Source organism: Harmonia axyridis, chromosome 1 (assembly GCF_914767665.1).
Source record: "Harmonia axyridis chromosome 1, icHarAxyr1.1, whole genome shotgun sequence".
Taxonomy (NCBI): domain Eukaryota; kingdom Metazoa; phylum Arthropoda; class Insecta; order Coleoptera; family Coccinellidae; genus Harmonia; species Harmonia axyridis.
In genome coordinates, this window is record NC_059501.1 from 73,029,450 (window position 1) to 73,049,951 (window position 20,502).

Here is a 20,502-nt window from a genome sequence, read left to right on the forward strand (position 1 = left end):
ACAGTCGTTGATACACACCGCAAGGAATAGATAAGCAATGAAAAATGTTATCGCAAACGTACATTAGTCGGTACGCATTGAAAAAAGAAGAATAATATGAGACCTTAACGTTTCTTCATTTTGAAGGTTATTATATTTGAGAATTCCTTCTGGAAAAGTTTGTTGAACACTAACTTGCACAAGCGCTCAAAATCTCTCAATACCAAATCAATGGATCTCTCAATATATTATATGGAAAGGCTGAACAAGCAGACGAAACTGTTTGGTTATTTGTAATGGGTCCCATGCTTGCTCTCCTCTGATCCAAAGCAAGAACGAATCTGTTCAAGCGAAATAAACAGGAATTTTTGCATCGATATGTAACAGGGCCTGAAACATCCTCACAGCAGATGGCATACGTATTTTGGGATGTGTATACATAATATTATTGAGCAACCGAGTGTAGAAATTGACACCTCTCCTTTCAATAAACTGCCTTATAACCTAGGCATCCCACCAATCAAGTCATTAATGAAATTTTCAGGCATATAGTTTCATTCTTCCTGGAGGGCTGAACTCAATTTCTGAAAAATTAAGTTTTGGCAATTGGATATTGATCTCCCGAAGTAATCCCATACGTGCTCAATTGGATTCATGTCTGGTGAGTTTGTTGGCCAGTTCATTCTCTGGAAATTGTTCTCTTGAAGAATGTTTTGAACCTCCGTGTGAGGTGTGGTGATGAAAGAAAGTATCCCAAAATTCGTTGCGCAGAGGATCAATGATTGGTTCAATGATGTTTCCTACGTAGATGGCACCAGTCGTTGTTCGTTCAACGATCATAAGAGATGTACGGCGACCGAATATTATACCCCCTAGTAGATTATTGGTCTGCTTTGAAAGGGCACAACTTCCCGGATAAAATTGAGTCCCTCTAGTTTACCTGGACCTCTCCAAACCCTTTCTCGTCGACTATCACTTAGTAAATCGAATTTTGACTCGTCCGAAAGAATTATGTTGCGCCATTGTTTTAAAAGCGAGTCTTGGTGGTGTTCTGCCTTTTGCCGACAGGTAGCTCTATTATTATTATTTCCAGGTTATAGCCGAGGTAATCTTGAAGGTCTTCTTGCCTTGAATTTGAGGAATGCAACTGTCTTCTTAAGGATCTGGTTGAGACTACCCGTTTATAGGTCCTCAAAAAATGACTTCGAAGGGCTGTTACAGATACCGTTCGCTTTCCCCAAGTAAAATTTGCGATACAATGGTTTTTATTTGTAGATGTTACTCTAGGTCGACCAGGAACCGGTCTCCGGGTAACACTGCCGCTTTCCTGGTAAAGGGCCACTATGAGCCTTACTGAAGTCCGTGGAATATTCAAACGTTGCGCAATCTGGTGGTTTTACAAAGCTTCTTGATGTTGGGCTACTATTCTTACCCGATCAAATTAAGAAATTGGATGTCCTGGCCTTCCCACAGAGTATTCCTAATATAACAACTCTCGTTATCCTCTGATTAACTGATCAACCTGTATTCTTCAGAACAAGAAACATTTTTTGCTGGTTTATTGTTTCCATTTAAGTGATAAGATAGTGAAGATTCCGTTCACAAAAAATTGTCATGTTACATTCAACAAGTTGAGAGTTGATAGGGGGGACCAAGATTTTTGACGATGTGTGTATGGTGACGAATAAAATCAAATTTAAAAAAAAAAGTATTTTACTGGGTGGCCCGAGACTTATTGAGTGAAGTATTATGAACCAATTGCTCTTCTTATTCCGCAACCAAAACTCTTAATACTGACCCATGAGTCACACATAATTAGGAGTTACAGTTATCTTGAGGCAGGCGTTCGAACCTGTATACAAGGTCAGACCCCAGCACCAAGAAACAATGCAATCCAGCATTCAATTCTCTCGGCAATAACCAAAAGCGATTTCGTGCCATTATATAATCATACTCATTCATTCATATCGGACAAACGCATAATATGAATGACTAGGTGGTTTATTTCTAGACCGAGTTGTATACAAGCAGATCCTGCTGTACAACTCTGATAGCACAAGTAGTACCTGTTTTTGTGGTAGACTTGAAGGCACCAGATTCTTTCGACACTTCCAGACTGGTTATTTTATAATTAGCATGCGTTATTAACACTTTATTTGTCTTGTGAAATTTTCTCGGAGAAATGTCTGGTGATAAAGGAAAATAAATGTTACAGGGTTGTGTGTCTGGGACATTGACTGCTCTTGATGGATTGACAGCTTCGCATTGGAACAATATGAACAGCTTCGTTGAATTATTCTGCAGAAGAATATCATATAGAAGAAGGTTAGACAAATTTATGGTGTGAATTTATTTCCTTGAGATGCATCTTTTATTTGCAGAAGTCATTGTATATTTGTTAACACAGCACGTGTATCACATATCGTAACTCGTTGTTGTAGGAAGCAGGAAATGTAATGTAATATTTCACCTCAACCAAGACAATGGGTATGGAACTCCATCACCCTGAACTTTGACAGAAGACAACCATATTCAAGAATAAGGACAGTTGGAGGTTATTAGATATATTCCATCAGAAACAAATAACAGAAGTCAAGGAGATGAATTAATTCCAATCAGTATAATCCTATTAGTTCCTTAGAAGATTTATTATATAATATAACAGGAAAAAAACGATGAGTTGAGTCATTATTGATCATGTAATTGATTCTATCGATATACAGTGTGCATATAGATATTATTTCAAGACGTGATATTTCGAAGAAAAATGACCTGTTGAAGGGAAAATAGTTGTATTTAAGAATGAATAAAATGTGTTTTACTTTTAAATATTTTGAAGGTTTTTTTAAAATAACAATTTGAAGTTCTGTGCAAAATATAAAACTATGCACACTATCAGAACCATAGTAAATCCAAGAATCGTATTGGAAAAAATACCCAATATTTCCGTGACTAATAAATTGATCAGGTTGCGATTTTGTGTGCCTATATGAAATAACAATTTCAACCTTTTTGTGAAGTTGAAAGCATAATCATGAATGTAGAAAGTTAGAGTAGAACAGTCTCAATGGAGAATCTAATGACTTTCAGAAGAAATTCGTCTCCGAAGAAGTTAAATTTCTTGAATTTTCTTTTTCCTAACATCAAGTCTGATTTTATTCCTACAGAAAAATTCTATCAACGTTATTAAAAACTTTGAATACTTCAATCAAACGAACCAGTAAATGAATATTTGCGTAGAAGATGTAAATAGCTTGAAGTTAAAAAAATCAGAATAAACTCTCAAACCAAAAGCATTTCAACAGAAGGATTGGTTCAAACATATGATAACCGTGCCAAATGTAAATACAAACGCTTGTAATAAGTTGTATTTCCGCGGGCAAAATGGTAAAAAACAAATAGACCAGTTTGATTAAGATAATGTGTTGATATTTCCATAACCTAAAACAAACATTATTACTGCATAATGGTGTAATACTTGATGGTATTTGAACTCAATATCAGATTGTTCGTACGAGTCACTCAAGTTCTATAAAATATTAGTCACTTCATCTCATGAATTACTGAATGAATTATAGCTTTTTTTATGCAAAAATTGAAAAAAAAAATCACATACTGGGAATATAATAAGTATTATCGTTTTCTGCAATAATATCGCTTTATCATTGAAGTGTGATCATTAATCGCGTTTTCTGTAATGTTAGGTTTTAATCTGATCCAGCAGTAATGTGTTTTTTTATTTTCATTTACCCAATTATTATTAACACCTCTTGTTTCGATATGTTGGGAATACTTGTATGTTATTTTTCTCATAAATCATTTTTAATCATCACCTGTGAATGTTCAACTGTCAATATGTCAGTTGTATCAATTATTAATTCGATCAAGTTCTTATGACACAAAACTATTATTGAATATAAGATTTATAAATACCTATACTTAAATTGATGAAATCTGGAAATCTGTTACTATTGAAAACCGCCTTTCTCATGAAACCACCTCAAATCGACTGAATTCTACAAGAAACTCAACATGACATTAGCACCGAGTGAACTATAAAATATTTCATTGGTCACTTATTATACACGAGCATTTCAAATGAGGAATTCCAGATAATAAATTGACACAATAATCGATATATTTTCAATAGATTAATATCGGCTCCTTTCAAAGCGCTATACCATGTCATTGGAACACTCGGTTGCGCAAGTTACAAGTACCATCTCTTTGGTTCGAATAAATCGAGAAGTTATAATGCATATTACACCTTGTATATTCCTTTTAAGGAAAGTGCTGACACTTATCCCAAAGATACACTTTTCATCGTCCAATTCGATTTATGCATTAGAATATTGAAAGAACTTTATGTAGGTGATAGCTAATGATCCTGAGATAACTTGTACTCCACTAATGATATTTTTCAAGAAAATATGATAACTAAAAAAAATCGAAAGGGATACTTGACACATCAAGTATATTTTTTAGAGAAAATGTTATTTAGATTGTCTCGCCTCAGTGATTCTCATTCAATTTGGATGGAATTTGACGAATATTCTATTATCTTTCAATTTTTTTGTTCATATAGAGTTTCATTAAATATTATAATAAAATTTCGATCAATCTAAGCAGTATCATTGGGTTTCCAGAATTCCTCCGGAATAGTAATTACTCTTGTTTTAACAAAATGAAATATCATCAAATATTGATTTCAAATGAGCATTTCGGGTAGCGATCTTAGCTCTATATAATTTCATCTGTAACTCTCTAATTTTGAGGCAGAAAGAGTCTCAAACGATTTTTTTGGACTCACTGATGAAAAATTTAATTATGTTCTTTAATCCGTCCGACCATAAATATGCTAACTCTCAAACAGAGAATCCCAAAAACTCGGGACTTTAGTATCAAATGCCGCAGTCAAGTTCTTCAATGGACAAAATCTGATTTGGGTTTCCATAAACATGGTCGTTCGAAATTTTGGTTTCCTGAATGATTTTTACTGCAATTTAGATCGAAATTGATTGCATTCAGATGTGAAAAATAATTCAAAGTTTTATGCGGAATTTTATATTTATCGCCTACTGAAAACCTGAGCAAACTGATTACGTTATCAGAAGCATATGAAATTCAAAGCAGAAGAAGAAATGAAAAACCTTTCGTTTCAGAGATAACGAATTTGAATTTGACCTGTAGATGTGTAATAATAATTTCAAGAATGAATCAAAGAAAAATAAAGCCGCATAACGAAAAAAAGATCTATAATATCAGTGACAACAGACCTGATATTAATTCTATCATCAGAAACACAAAAAACTCGAACTGTGCTGTGCGAAAACTATTTGGAGAAGATCGTCATTTGACATATCAGGAAATCGAGAGATATTTAAATATTCATATGACTAGCATACATACGATTTTGCACGAACATTTGTGTGTTCAGTAGCTCTATGCAATTTGGATTCCACATTTCTTAAATGATGCTTAAAAAATTGCTAGTATCGATTGGTGTCGTGAAATGATTTTGAAATACAACTGTGTTGCATCCAAAGCGGTATACCTACAACATCATCACAGGTGACGGGTTGTGTATTTATGCATACGAGCCATAGTGTTTTCATTTGAAGCAAAGCCAACAAAAGTTGTTCGTTCTCGAAGCGTTAAGGACCAAATGGTGGCGTTTTCCTTCACGAAAACTGATGCTGTAGCAATTGTTGCTCTTGATAATCAAAAGACCGTTAATTCAGAGTGGTATTAAACCATTTGTTTTGCTGGAGTTTTCTATAAACTGTGAGAAACAAACCCAAAACCACGAATCATCTTGCATCATGACAATGCGAGCTCACACATATCAAATGCGACGAATGAATATTTGGACACACAAAAAATCAAATTAATGGGTCATCCGCCTTACAGCCCCGACTTGGCACCGAATGACTTCTTCCTCTTCCCAGAAATTAAAAAATTAACTTAGTGGACACTGTGAACAGCGATTTTCATCGCCTGAACATGCGGTTGAGGCCTTCAAAACGCATATTTAGAACTACCATCTTCTGACTGGAAAAAATATTTCGAATGATGGTTGAATCACATGCTAAAGTGTATAGATCTCAAAGGCGATTTTTTCTAAAAGCAGTAAAAATTTTTCCCATCAAAATCGCTTGTTTGTTTGTGTATTCTCAATACATAAATAGTAACCCTCGTATTATCGAAAATTGTCAAAATTTAATACTACTCACCTGAACAATTGTTGCAATCGTCAATCCAAATGTTAGACCAATCTGTACATAATTGATGTCACCACCATTCAAAGTGAGAATAGAACCACATCCAATAAAGACTAAAAGTAATGTTCCAATCAATTCAGCTACCAGCATACGCCATAGCATCTTATTTTCTGTTAACTCTGAGAATCCAAGTATGCTCTCACCACCAGCTGAAAGAATACAATCTATAGAGCCATCAACCATTTCATGAATTCTATGAAAATCTTCTTCAATTTCTCTCCGAATTCACAAATGGGCACTGACTTCGATAACACAATTCAACAATTACAAGGATCAACGTACGCACAGATAGATTGAAAAGAAAATATTCAAAAAGATCTGAAATGCAAAATCCAATAGATATAACTCTAGGCAATTTCGTATATTTCAATTTTTTACCGAACTTTTTACTATCTGACGACCGAACAGCAAAATAAACAGATGTCCCAAATCATGAATCGTATCAAATTCATCACAAATTAAAAGGAATTTTAGAATCCCAAAGATTTATCATTGGAAACGATTAACCAAATGGCATAACTTTTATCGCCTCCATTGAACACTCAATCATAAACTGCTCTGACATCTTCAATCTCAATAAACGATGAAGTTCGTCAACATCAATCAAATACATTCTTCACACAATGAAGATTTTCATTAATTTCACTCAACCAAATCACGTGCATTTTCAGTAACAGACGTACTTCATGACAATAATCAACGAATAAAACCATGAATAATGATCATATCATTAGAAGATTTCTGTTCAATATCATCAAATAAATTGGTTGTTATCGCACATAGCTCAAGGCGAAAGAACAGCCAATTACTTGCAGTGTTTTACCCATTTTTAGTTGAAATGGGAGAGCTCAATTGGGTATTATTTAGAGAAATAGTGTTAGGTGCATGGACAACCTTCTTCAACATCTTCATTACCGCATCGGGTATCATAATATGAGGAATTCATGACGAGTATTGCCCGCTTGATCAAAGTCGGCAGATATTATTAAAGCACTAACGTGGGAACTAGAGCTTTTGTGTGCTTCTTCAAATTCGCATTTTTCTTATTTTCTGACGAAATTTCATATTTCGTCGGGGTGCGATTGGCAGAGAACGCCAGTTGAACTTTCAATATAATGTCAACTCTATGTGACAGTTATCATCACAGATTACATACCATAGATGGGACACTCCCCGGCCTAAAGCGAATTATTTGAAACATAGCTCCCCCTAGCATCTGGTTCTCGAACATATTCGACAAACGCGGGAAGTTTGAAATGAGTGGTTTTCCTATACTTGTTTTGAATTTGATTTCAAACGGTCTTTTGTTATCGCAGTACCAAACTCCATTTGAATTGCTCAATACGAGATATTGAGCAATTCAAATGGAGTTTGGTGCTGGGATAGCCAAAAAACATTTGAATTTTTTAATGAATAACGGGGACCATATGTGATGATCAAATTGAATTTTGTGGAAATAAAAGTCGTTAGTTATGAAAAAAAATATATTGAATAAGCAGTAATTAAAAATGAATAAATTAACAAAAGATAAACAATATATGTATGAAAAAATCAACAGCAATAAATGAATAAATTAGTTTCAACAATAATATATAATAAATAAACAATATACATATGTTTAAATGAATTAACAATAAACAAGTATCATAAATTTTGGAGTTCAGAATTCTGGAACTGGAAGGCGAACTGTTGATGTTGCAGCGGCAAGAGAAGCTCTGATGAGAAGTACAATAGATCTTTTGAGTGTGGTGCAAGTTGATCCCTCAACATTAATTAGTTATCATAAACGAATAATGAATGCAAGCTTGAAATTTGAAAAAGTCTATTTTCGATAATTGCTATTGATTCAAGAGAAATTAGTCCTTCCTTCGTTATTATTTGGAAAATGTCAAGCCTCTAATTTCAAGTTTGTTGATCGTTAATCAAAAAGATAGACAAATATGGTTTTGACATTCAATTGTTAAGTGTGTTGAACAAAATCATCCAAGACAATTATCAACTCAAAATTCAAGAAATACTGAAATTTAGGTATCCTGTTCCAATAGATCATGCGAGGAGAGATGTTCTTTAATGAACTTCCATATATCGTTGAACGTATTAAATTTCCAAGTCTGATGAATATTTAAATCATCGAGAGAATCAATAGTATGACATAATCGTTCAAATATATTTATATATATATTCAGAATACGCACCAATTCAATATACTCTGTGAAGTTCTAAATGCAACCCCTAGGAGGTGTTGAAAATTTCTGAACGAAATTGGCTGAAAGTTTTCACCATCAAAGATAGTGATTCATTGAAATTTCAAAGAAATTGAACCAACCATTGAGGCCTTTTTTTAATAATGTTACTCGACTCCTATCAGATCCATTCTTGGCTCCACTCGATGCACGATATCGCATCCCAGGAAGAGCTGTAAATTATGCCTTAGAGCTCTTAGCATCTTTGAGCATTAGCTAATTACTGCAGTCGTCTACATCATACCTCACACATGTTCGATATGTGAAAGATCGGGAGATCTAGGTGGCCACTGCAAGGCATTAACGTTAGTCTCTTAAAAGCGTTCCACAGAATGGCTTCTGATGTGGGACGAGCATTATTCTATTTGAAAATCGGGTCCTTCAGCTCCTCATATGATATTATATAAGATATGAGATCTACCATTAATATATCGGTTGGCATTCATATTGCCTCGAATGAATACCAAAAGAAGACCACCCTATGCCATTCCAAATCTTAATTAAGTCGCAAGGTACACCACTCCAAACTTTGCTGTCGATGATGAGACATCAGTGGAAGTACAAGATGAAGTCGATAGGACTTCAAGCAAAACTCTTCAATTGGACGGAAAACTATACGAAAGGATACAGGACGTCCTAGATGTTGGAACCAATGATCAGATATCGATCTCATATACTCGAGAATAGGTCTCTTAATATTATTAATCGAAGATGGAGGTTCTGGGCCATCTTTGTCCTGTACGTCCACTTCGTCTATGACGTTCTTGACCTTCTCTGGACCATGATTGATAACAACACGGGCGTAGCCAGGGGGAGGGGGAATTTGGCGGTTCAAATTTGGCGGTGCCATCCCCATCAACCCTCTGAAGTTTTTGAAAAGGAAAATTGGGTCATGTGGTACTTTTTTAACAAGGTCTTTGTCTCTTCTTTACAGACGTGCAAAAATTTCCAAGAAAAAAAATTATTTTGGAGAAAATGAGTTAGTTCAAATAGGTTTTCAGTATGTTCACTTCGTCATGGCTCATTTACTTTGGTACGATGGTTCGTGATGAAATTTATCACGCAATGAAAGTCGACCATTACAGTTTTGTTCATGCACAACTTTCAAACCCTACGAACCTTTTAATGAAGAAAAAAGATGGAGTGACATTGAAAATTTATTTCGGCATTGAAGTAACACCCGGAGAATCATTGTCCATTACAAGATAAGTTAAATTAAATGTTCAAAAAGACCATCATCGTTCTGGATGCAATAATCCCAGCAATAATCAAAGCGCTTGACACATTCTAATTTTTCACGTGAGGGGGTTGAAAGTTGTGCATGAACAAAACTGTAATGGTCGACTTTCATTCTGTCACAAATTTCATTAGATACCATAGTCTCGAAGTAAATAAGCCATAACTAACCCATTTAAAAAAAAATTTTTCTTGCCTGTGAAGAAGATACAAAGACCTTATCAAAAAAGTAACACATGACTCACTTTTCCTAATCAAAAAATGCAGAAGGTTGATGGGGATGGCACAGGGTGCAACAAAAGTCCTTCAAAAATGCATAAAATTTGGTAAAAGTTAAACAAAAATTGACTTGTTTCAGGATTTTGTCGTCAAATATTTCTCTTCTGACAAAATGAATTTGTTTCATAATTTTGACGCGCACTGTATATTCGTTAGTTAATAGTAATGAGATTACCTTTTTTCTATCAATTCTAAACATGTATTGTGGACTTCACAATTTAACGAATTCTATTCGAGTATATAATTCAACATACTACTTCCGATTGTTTACTTTGAAACATATTTTTTTTCGAATTCTCGAAATTAATTTTTTTAATGGAATTTGTTAAATGTGTATCAAATTATCACTCTCAGTTTATTTCATTTGTAATCTGAAAACTGAATTAAATTACCTCTACGTAGTCCAGTCAATTTGAATGTATACGCCCTTGTCTTAAACCCCCCCCCCCCCCCCCCGAAACTGAAACCTGGCTACGCCCGTGGTAACACCGTATATGATATATACCTACTGTATAATCGAAAAATTGATGATGCGATGATATTCCAATACCTCACTTTTTACTGCGAAGTAGTTTGGCTAATAGGTAGCCAATTTAAATATTTCTCTCTGAATTCCTTAGAAACCCTGGAGCATAATGCTCATAAAGATTTTTTTTATGAGTAGATATCCTCACAAACCATGAATTATTCTTTAAAATATGCATTGTTTTCATTATTATTCTTTGTGCAATTGCATATTTGACCTTGCATTTAGTTAAAAAAACATGATTGGTTTCTGCCAGATTATAAAAGAACCACAACGGTGATTCATCAAAAATTCGATAATTACTCTCTAAGTGAACAAAAACCGAGATTAAATACATAAAAGAACAAGATGATTGCTAACACCATGTAGTACTTCACAATGGATACTATCAACAAATATTTCTGACGTTTATCTTGAGTGTTTTATCAAACGGTAAATAGTTTTAATTAATGAGAACAAGGTGATTACAGGTACCACTCATGCGGTAATACAAATAAGCAGATTTATTGTTTCAGCTATTTTTATCTCCGTACAAACATCAAGTGAAATGTAAATGAAATACAGCAGCCACTGGTATATACATTCCTGTGTTTTTTTTAATCGAAGAGATTTATGATTCCTCAAATCCCAGATATCTATAATATTTGTTTTATTTTTTCAATCGTATGTGGAGTATCTACTTAATCCACTTTATCTGAGAGATTATGGTTCAGTAATCCGAAGTCGATATTTCTTTTTTTTCTTTCATTATCTGCAATTTATACTAATCTAAATCAAGAAAGATTTCTTGGAGGATTTGCGCACTCTCATGGACATGCATCCGGAAATGATTATGTTTTCTCAAAATACTCAGCTAAAATGGGGCAAAGATTAGACTTCTTAGTCTACATCATATTATATATAAATTGACTTGACTATAGGATATAATTTTTTCTGGAGCAATGGCCCGTTATTCTATCGAAAACTTTTTTAGGTTTGACATTCGAGCAATTACCAAAAACTTTTTGATGTATTGAATTTTTATCTTATCTACTAAACTTTTCGATAAAACAAATCATCAGGAACATTGAATTTTGAATCATATTCATTATCCAAGTGCAAAATAGAGGTATGAGAATTATTTTGAAATGTAATAAAAGAACTCCCATAAGAAATATGTTAAATTGTTTGAAATTGATGAGTGTCAATCAAAGGATTATTTATAGAACATTAGATTTAATATTCAAAGCAAGGAATAAAATGTTACCTGAATATTTGAGTGAAAACCTAAAATTTGCTAATGAGATACATAACTATAATACACGCCGTCGAGATGATTTTTACATAGAAAAAGTTAATACTACATTAATGAATAAATCCACAGTTAGCAGGGGATTAGTTATCTTCAATAAACTACCTGAAAAGATCAAATATTGTAATAATTATAGAGAATTCAAAAAATGTTTAATGAGTTATATTTATGAAGAATTTAATTAAGTTAGTGGATTACATTTGTATTGTTTTCAATAGCCGAGTGCTAAATAAAGTTTATTATTATTATTATTAAAAACGGTAGCAGTTATTGAATAAAGTAGATTATCTAGAATCTGGAAAATGAAGTATTTGTGGACCCATATTTTTCAGTTTTTTTTTCTTGATTATCGTTCCTCTCCGTTTTTAGCTTTCTACAGTTTAGTAACATGCAGTATGAATTCTAGCTTGAGATTCAGCTTACACGACCCTACATAGCTTCTGTAAATCACAGTTTCACATTGAGACTTATTTTATTGTCCTCAAAAAAAAAGGTCAATTCTATATGAAAACATTTAGAAAAAAAATTTGGTTAGCATGTTTTCATGTGACGTTGACGATATCTCAAAAAAAAAAATTGTAAAAATAACCTTCGACATCTTTCTACTTATTCTCCAGTTGAAAAAGCCATTATACATTTTCTGAAAGACTGTTCTCTGGCATTCTGCTGAGCTGATGTTAATGCAAATAACTGAGGCTATTCGGATCGGGCAAAAAATGATTTCATTCAAATTTCAGGGTCTTATGAATGTGAATTATTGTACTATTCTTCTGATAGTATGATTAGGATGTATGTCTTTTCGTAGTAAGTATTTTTAAAGGGTCTTAAGTAAGACTTGCATTTCTTTCTGGTTCTTCTATCTGTAAGTTGCGTAGATGTTCGAAGTTGAGATAGATGATCAGCAGAACAAATAGAATAAGTTGCTGATCCAATCTTTGAACACATACCTCTGCGAGGCATATAACACTTTATGATACATTCAATTGCAACATGACTCCCACCTGAGATGAATATTAACGACTTAATTCCAAGTCTTGCTCTGGTCTTATTGTTTCTGATCTTCTTAAAGACATGATATTAATGAAAAAAAGTTTTTTTTCAATACGAGTGATAACAGTAATACAGTTTGTACAAGCTTCATAAGAGAAACCCCAATCTTTTTTCTCGAAATGATTTCTAAATACCAATAAAATTATTTCATGAATATTTCACAGGACGAATGTGTTAACTCACACCAATTGTCTGACAATATAGTTTATAGGTCACATGAATTACTGAGTTACACGTTAAGTCTGCAAAAAATTGGTATTATCTGAGATTTGAATATAAGTTCCGAAGAAAACTGAAAATACGCCAATAATTACCGAAAATTATTGTCATATGCGTGCCAGATCTTGAATTTTGAATTCTGGGAAGCAATCAAGGCTGCTGTTCATTGTAGGCACATAAATTAATGATGCGTTACTTTTCAGGATTCGAGGGTTAGTGATCCCAGACTTTTTCAGAGGAAACAGTAACTAATTAAGTATCCACAACAGATGTATGGCAATGAACTTCGTAGAATTGACAATATTTCTTCAGATCATTGTATCTAAAAATAGTATGCGAATGTTTTTCAGATTTAATTAGCAAACTTCATTATATTCTTCAACCATGATACTATCTAAAAAAAAACAATAACGAAATGAATCAGTCCTTTCTGAGCCCACGTTCCCTAAACAGATTGTGCACGACTTTTTTTTTTCGAAGTTCCACAAGAAAACGATTTAAAACTTTCAGGTTATTATCAGGAAAATCAAATTTGCTACGGCTGAATTTATGGATTCTCCAGTCAGATTTTGCCCATTATCGAATTTAAATTCCTCGTTTGAGATTCAAGGTGTTTACGGCCACCGGGACAGAATTGAATTATATGTTTGAAGTAATCATATCTCATTTAAATTAATTTGAAGATTAATTGATAAGAGTAGTTTTATACCTCGGAGTCGTCATCAATAAGTTAAAACTCTATTCTGTTCTATTCTAAATCTAACCGTTCGAAACCATCTCAGGTCAAAATTTGGAAAAAAAATAATTTCGTCTTGGGAATGAGCGCTCAAAAACATCACAAATCAGATTTCGAGAAATTATTCCAGCAAATTCCGTCACATTTTCAGTGATGTTGAATGAAATAATGCGAACATTTTTTTTCAATTTCCACGAATAACATTTTTTTTATGTCGAAATGGGCTTTTCCAGATTACACATCAATATTAAACCAAAATATCTGAAATTGTCATTTTATGGATGGTGGTTACCATTGATGCGAAATATACGATGCAATAAAATGGGAAAATTGATGGAAATCAAAGGAAAATATTCCACGATTAATTTTAAATTGTTATCGATAGAGAATAATAACACAATTCGAAATAACTTCAATTCAACGATATGGAATGAACTGCAATAATATCTTCAAATATTCGAGGCTAATTAATATTTAGTATGGTTGTTTTCTATTCACCTCGGAATCCTCTACATTTTCCAGAATAACATTATGTTCTTTCCGTCAACTGATTCTGGTTCATTTATAAACCTTTGGATTCGTTCGTGGAAAAAATTGCAACAACTTTAAAAAACGATTTGGAAAATGTAGAACCCAAAAATCAAATAAAAATTTATCACAGCTATTCTCATAAAATTTGGTACAAATATCAATGTCTATACATATCCCATTGATCCTTCTAGTTCTAGATTACCATCTATCAGTTTTGAAGGTGAAGAATTAAGGAATCAAATTTCAAAAACGTATTTACCGGAAATAAGAACGCAAAATTAAATTTCAATCATGTGATGCTATCATCACGTTGAATATAATATTTTGTACCGCAAGGTTCATACTGCATCATTTTGAGATTATTTTAGAAGTTCTTAAATACAGGGTGTCTCATTTAAAAGTGTCCACCCTCAATAACACAACAACGAATCAGAATTTGTGAAAACACTCAGACAGGTGGATTTCTTATGACAGGGTGACATGATCTTGGATATAGTGACTTATTTAAACATAGTGGCGACAATTCGTTCAAATTGGGCCTAAAAATGGCGAATTAGGGCACAGAACCATAAAACTTAAGAATAAAATTCACTGAACTGAACTGACACAGGTCAAAATCAAAATTCTGATAATATTTCATTGTATATAGAAGAAATTTATTTAACTGACGAATACTACAGTAAAATGGGTCTTACATTTTGAATAAATCCCAGAAATCAGGTAAATGGAAAATGTAAACAAAAAGCCATATTTAGGCTCAGCCAATCAAAAACGAGACTGTGGGTAATAAAGTCACTGTAATCTGGAATCTGGGATACAATTATGGTACCGATAAAACTAAATGAAACACAGATGTTTCAATTGAAATAAATAAATAAGAATATGTTTATTTTCAAATAAATTGATCGTATAATTTCAACCCTCTCCAGGGGGTTGCTAGTAGAAACAAGCTTTGTATCCCAGATCATGTTCTCTTGTCATCAAATATCGACCTGCCTGAGTGTTATCACAGATTCTGATTCGTTGTTTAGTTATTGAGGGTGGACACTTTCAAATGATACACCCTGTATATATTCTCCTCTGAATCCGTTTCCGACATAAAAGAGGCTCTCCATACTTAAAACTCACTGTGTATATACTTCTGTGACTTCTGCGCATTACTGAACGATTGCTCAAACGCTTCCGGACTTCCAGATAATGCTTTTCGAGAACATTTTCCCTTGCTTTCCATAATTTTAATTAATTTGTCAAATTATACCGACGACATCGATAACGACAATTTTTTTCTACTCGAATGAACTTTATCGTCATCTAAGCATCGCCAGGATTATATTGATGATAGATAACGATTTTTCTATGCCTTCGCAAGTAAGTATGCATTTTATCGTGACACGACCATACTCGAGTTGATGGGACTTAAGCTCTACTATCATTTCATGGTCAACCACAGTAGCCTTATTGGGAAGGAAAGCATATCTCTCTCAGTTAGGTAAATATGGACTGCAATTACTTTCAGCTTTCGCAAAGAGGAAATTCTATTTTCTCATTAATGATCTACGTAGAGAAATTAATTGGGTATCCTAGGAAATAATGAAATATTCATAGATAACTTCATTTCTTTGGAAGTATTCTTACATTCTAAAGGTTTTTTTTTCGTTTTTCTATAATATAGGTTCTGGCGTTTGAGGCCAATGACATCTGTTGAATTTCTAACATAATGAAAGGTACTGGATATGGTGTTGAGAAGGAAATATGTATGGAGGGTGTTAGTGAATAAATGCGAGAAACCTCACAGGGTGATTCTGCATGACAAAATAATTATAATTTGATGAATAACTTCAATTCGCAAATACTTCAGTAATCTTACAGTCCCGTACTGGCTTACGCCTCTGCGACTTCTGTTTATTATTTTATTTTTTTATGTATTATATTTTGAGATACAGGGTGTTAAAGTTTTTCTCAAAAACTGACTATCCATTTATTGCCCTTAATTTTTCGGAAGTGAAAAATGATTTACAACTGAGAAATTTTAAACTGAATGGTTTTTGAATTAGTCGTTCAATTTGTTGAAGTAAATCTCTTATTTCAGAATCGCAATAAGAATATTGAAGAAATAAAGAATACGCGTTGAGATGTTTTATTTTTGCCATATGGAAAAAAGGCGTGAGACATTTTTGGTCACAAATTGAATGAAAAATTAAAAAATTCTATTAGTTTGAAATATCTCAGTGACGTATCTACAATTTTTTTGTTGAAAAAAAGAGATTTTTCCATATGCGCGTCACAAACAAGGTCAGCTATAAACACGATAACTTCTGAACGAAAGGATCTATAGGTAAAGCTATAATCTCGGCTGCCACAAATAACTTTGTCAATGGATAAAATTCCACTAGAGGTTCTGTAAATATGGTCCTTCGATATGTTGTTTTCCTACTAATTCAAAAATTACAGATTTCATTGAGACGAAAATTTTGCATTTGGGAATAGAATGATAATTTGACGCCTTGTGCAGAATTTCCTATTGGTCGTTTGATCAAAACCGTAAAATATTCAAGAAGAATATCGAAAAACAATTAACAAACTTTTCCGTGGCCAAAAAACCGACAGCAGACGCATTAGAATCTTAGGTAAAATAACAATTTGCACTGAAGAATTTTAAGCCAACAGAAACATGAATATCATAGAATAATCAAGAAAAATATTGGTAAACGCACACCCAATATTTTTAGAGCCATCTGCACATTTTGACTTATTTTGAAGCAATAAGAGACCTTTGTGACAAAATCTTTTTGCACATATCACCCAAATCCTTAATCCAACTCACTTTATGCATCGTTAACGTCTTTTCAATAACATAAATCCACTTTCCCATGAACAATTATCCGGGTTCCATCATACGGTAAGACCGCACAAAATATCCTGACTTAACGCCAATGACTTCCCTAGAACATGTTCCTATTTTTAATAGTTTCCTTGATGGTTTGAAATTTCCGATATTTATTTGATAATTATGTATGTTTGTCATTAAATTGTTACCGTAAAATAGGGAATAAATAATAATTTGAATGCTGTACACAGTTGTTACCTTAGGGTGAATAACTCACAGCTTTATTTCTGTAGTTTATTTTGTATTTGTACTAAATAAACTCTATTCTATTCTATTCTATTCTATTCTAAAAACCTGCGGTTGATAAAGAAGTTCAGAATTTCCTCTATATTTTGAATCATTTTTATGAGAAAACAAAATATATTTATTATAACAAAATCGTCTCCACGTATCACATAAATCCTTGACCCAACTCACTCTATGCATCTAAAGACAATCTTTCGAATTACGTACATCAACTATACAGTAAAAAAATTTGCCAAAATCTTTGATGTTCCATCGTACGGTGAAAGCGCGGAAAAATATCCTGACTGCTCAGTACCGTATCTAGGGCGTGGCAAAGGTGGCACTCGCCACGGGCGCAAGGCCCATAGGGGCGCCCAAAAATATCAAAAGAAAAAAAAATTGGAGCTCCAGGCGAAATAATTCGAAAGATCACAATTTGGTTTTCATGTTATACCTATATACGCCTCGCAACGAGCGATGCCGAGAAATCTGGAAACTTTTAAAATATTGCTAGTCTTCCATAGAATTTGCCCAAAATGATCTCAAGATCAACAAAACTTTAATTTGAGGGAAGAAATAATATAAATATGGCTATGTTCAAGCGTGCCGTAATCTAGTCATAAATATATCTGTTGAGAGTCGGTATGTTCAGAGTTGCCAAATTCAGATCATAAATATTAGGGTCGAGCTTCGAAATGTGTTATTACCCCTATTTTAACGAGTTTTTTGCGCTTCATCAAACTTGTCGGTATTCTTCGACAAACGGTACCATATATTTTTGAATGAAGTGCGGCGGCTTCTTTTTCTTTCATACAATTTTATAAGGATCGGTTTTTTAGATCTTCAGGAGTTATCTCTTTCTAGTTTTTATATGTACCTATATGAATATCAATGGTTTCAATAAAAATGAGTGAATATACAGGGTGTTTATGATTAGGTGCGAAAAAATTAGGGGGGGTGGGTTTTCAAATAATAGGGTGGGCCTTTCAAATAAACTTTTTTCGAGCACTCTCCCGCCTAGTGGGAAAAGTAGTTTTTAATTTGTGAAAAGTTAATAAATGTTTTTTTTGTTAAATTCATTTTATATTTGTACCAGTTCTCAATAAAAATATCGTTTTGACATCAGTTTTCTCTTGAAAACCAAAAAATCCATAAAAATAAAGTTGTGCTGCCATTTCATGCGAGTTCTCACTCGCATGAAATGTCAGAACAACTTTATTCGAAAAAATTGTTGGTGGTGTTTCTCTATGATTCCAAGGGGTAGAAAAAGCCACCTCCAAACTTGTTTCGCGATAACTTTTTCTTTATTCATATTTTACAATGAGTTAATTAATTTTGGATAGACTAATCCATTTTTAACAAATAAGGTCTCTTGTAATTTTTTGCTTTTATTCACAGTTTTCGAAAATAAACATCAACAAATAATACGTCTGAGTTGTGGAGGTTGGAATTATTTTCGACCTCAAATTTATCCAATAGGCGGATATCAAAACGATATTTTTATCGAGAAATGGTACAAATATAAAATGAATGAAACAAAAAAAAACAACAATTATAAACTTTTCCCAAATTTAAAACTACTTTTCGGTTGCCATCTTTAGGGGGCTATAGCTAAGGAGATGGAGGCGCAAAAAAAAAATTATATGAAAAACCCATCCTATTTTTTGACAAGTAATTTCTCCCTGAATTTTTTCGCAACTATATCATATACACCCTGTATAATATTGTTTATTATTTTAAAACTTCAACGAAATTATATGACTCAAATTATGAATAAAAAAATACTCTAAGAAAATATAATGGGTGAAAAAAAAATCTTCGAAAATGGAGGGCGCTGTCTATCATTTTGCCACAGGCGCAATTGTACCTAGATACGGCTCTGTGACTGCTCTCCTTATTTTTAAATAATATTTTGACATTTCCGACAAAAAATTAAAGCCGAAAACATGAGATTGAAAATAGAATATAGAAAATATACATTACAATGTCCCATTGCTAATATCTTCACAAGTTTGAAATTTCGGATATTCAGTTTGATTACGAAGATCAAACATTTTTTTTTGTGTTTCGAACCATTTGGTTCAAATTTGAAACCTTCATAACAAAATCCTCCCCACATATCACGTAAACCCTTCATCCAACTCACCTTTCACGTCTTTAGACATCTTCCCAAATACGCAATAAATCCACTGAACGATAAAAAAAACTTTGCCCGATGTCGGATATTCTTCTCCGTTCCGTCGTAAGGTATACGGTCAAGAAGCACAGGTGTACAACAACTCCCGAAGTCGAATTGGTATTGCGGCTGTACGCACCAGAGTATGTCGAACCAAAATCTCGTCAGACGCGAGCGAAATCTCGACCAGAAATAAGCGGACCAGAATGAGCAGTGCGGATTAAATAAAATCGCTCGTCGTGGAGATGATGTCGGTAAAAAGTATGTGACTACCTGTTCCTCCTCACCGGGAAAGACTTGCAAATTACTACGGAAAAAACAGCGATTGTTACCGCACGAGGAGGGCTATAATTAGTTTTGTTGTTATTTGGGTTGATATGGGTAATTGAGGTTTTCGTTTCAACTTGGTTCATTTGCGATTTTTGAGTGCTAGTATCTAGACTGTGATAAATTCCGATGTATGAAATCTCGATTCATTGTTTGGTGAAAATTGTTTCAGAAATTTTCACAATGGTGTAATTTTTTGAAGATTCAATTTTCGATAATTGGCCTTTAAGTCCAGTAGATAAATACATTTTACCAGGAAAAAATTCCGAACTTAATGAAACTTCTACAGGTTGTTCGGGGATGTTGTGGCATGACTCTGTCAAGTTATCCAACACGAGGACCCTGTGCTAACTTAAGAAGGGGCGAAGAACGCCATCATTTTTGGACTTTTTTCAGTTTTTTGCTCATAACTTCTAAACTAAGTAGTTTTCGATCAGAATGTTCATTCTCAAAGTTGTAGACCATTAAACCATTAAATTTTCTACAATTTTGTAATCACAGACTTTTTCGTAAACC

At 33.5% G+C, this 20,502-nt stretch overlaps 1 protein-coding gene across 2 annotated transcripts in view; it reads right to left on the reverse strand.

Annotated features, from left to right (window-relative positions):
- The window catches only part of LOC123681274 (aquaporin AQPAe.a-like), a 46,519-nt gene extending 26,640 nt beyond the window's left edge, over nt 1-19,879 (reverse strand). The window contains exons 1-2 of one of the 2 annotated variants that reach the window (XM_045619707.1): nt 19,630-19,879; nt 6,213-6,409 (exon numbers count right to left, since the gene is read on the reverse strand). In XM_045619707.1, the coding sequence (XP_045475663.1) occupies nt 6,213-6,409; nt 19,630-19,648 (216 nt within the window). In that variant the 5' untranslated portion in view covers nt 19,649-19,879. Of the gene's footprint in view, nt 1-6,212; nt 6,410-7,154; nt 7,404-19,629 lie in introns of those variants that run through there. The other variant, XM_045619625.1, reaches the window with a different exon arrangement.
- Between the last annotated feature and the right edge of the window lie 623 nt (nt 19,880-20,502).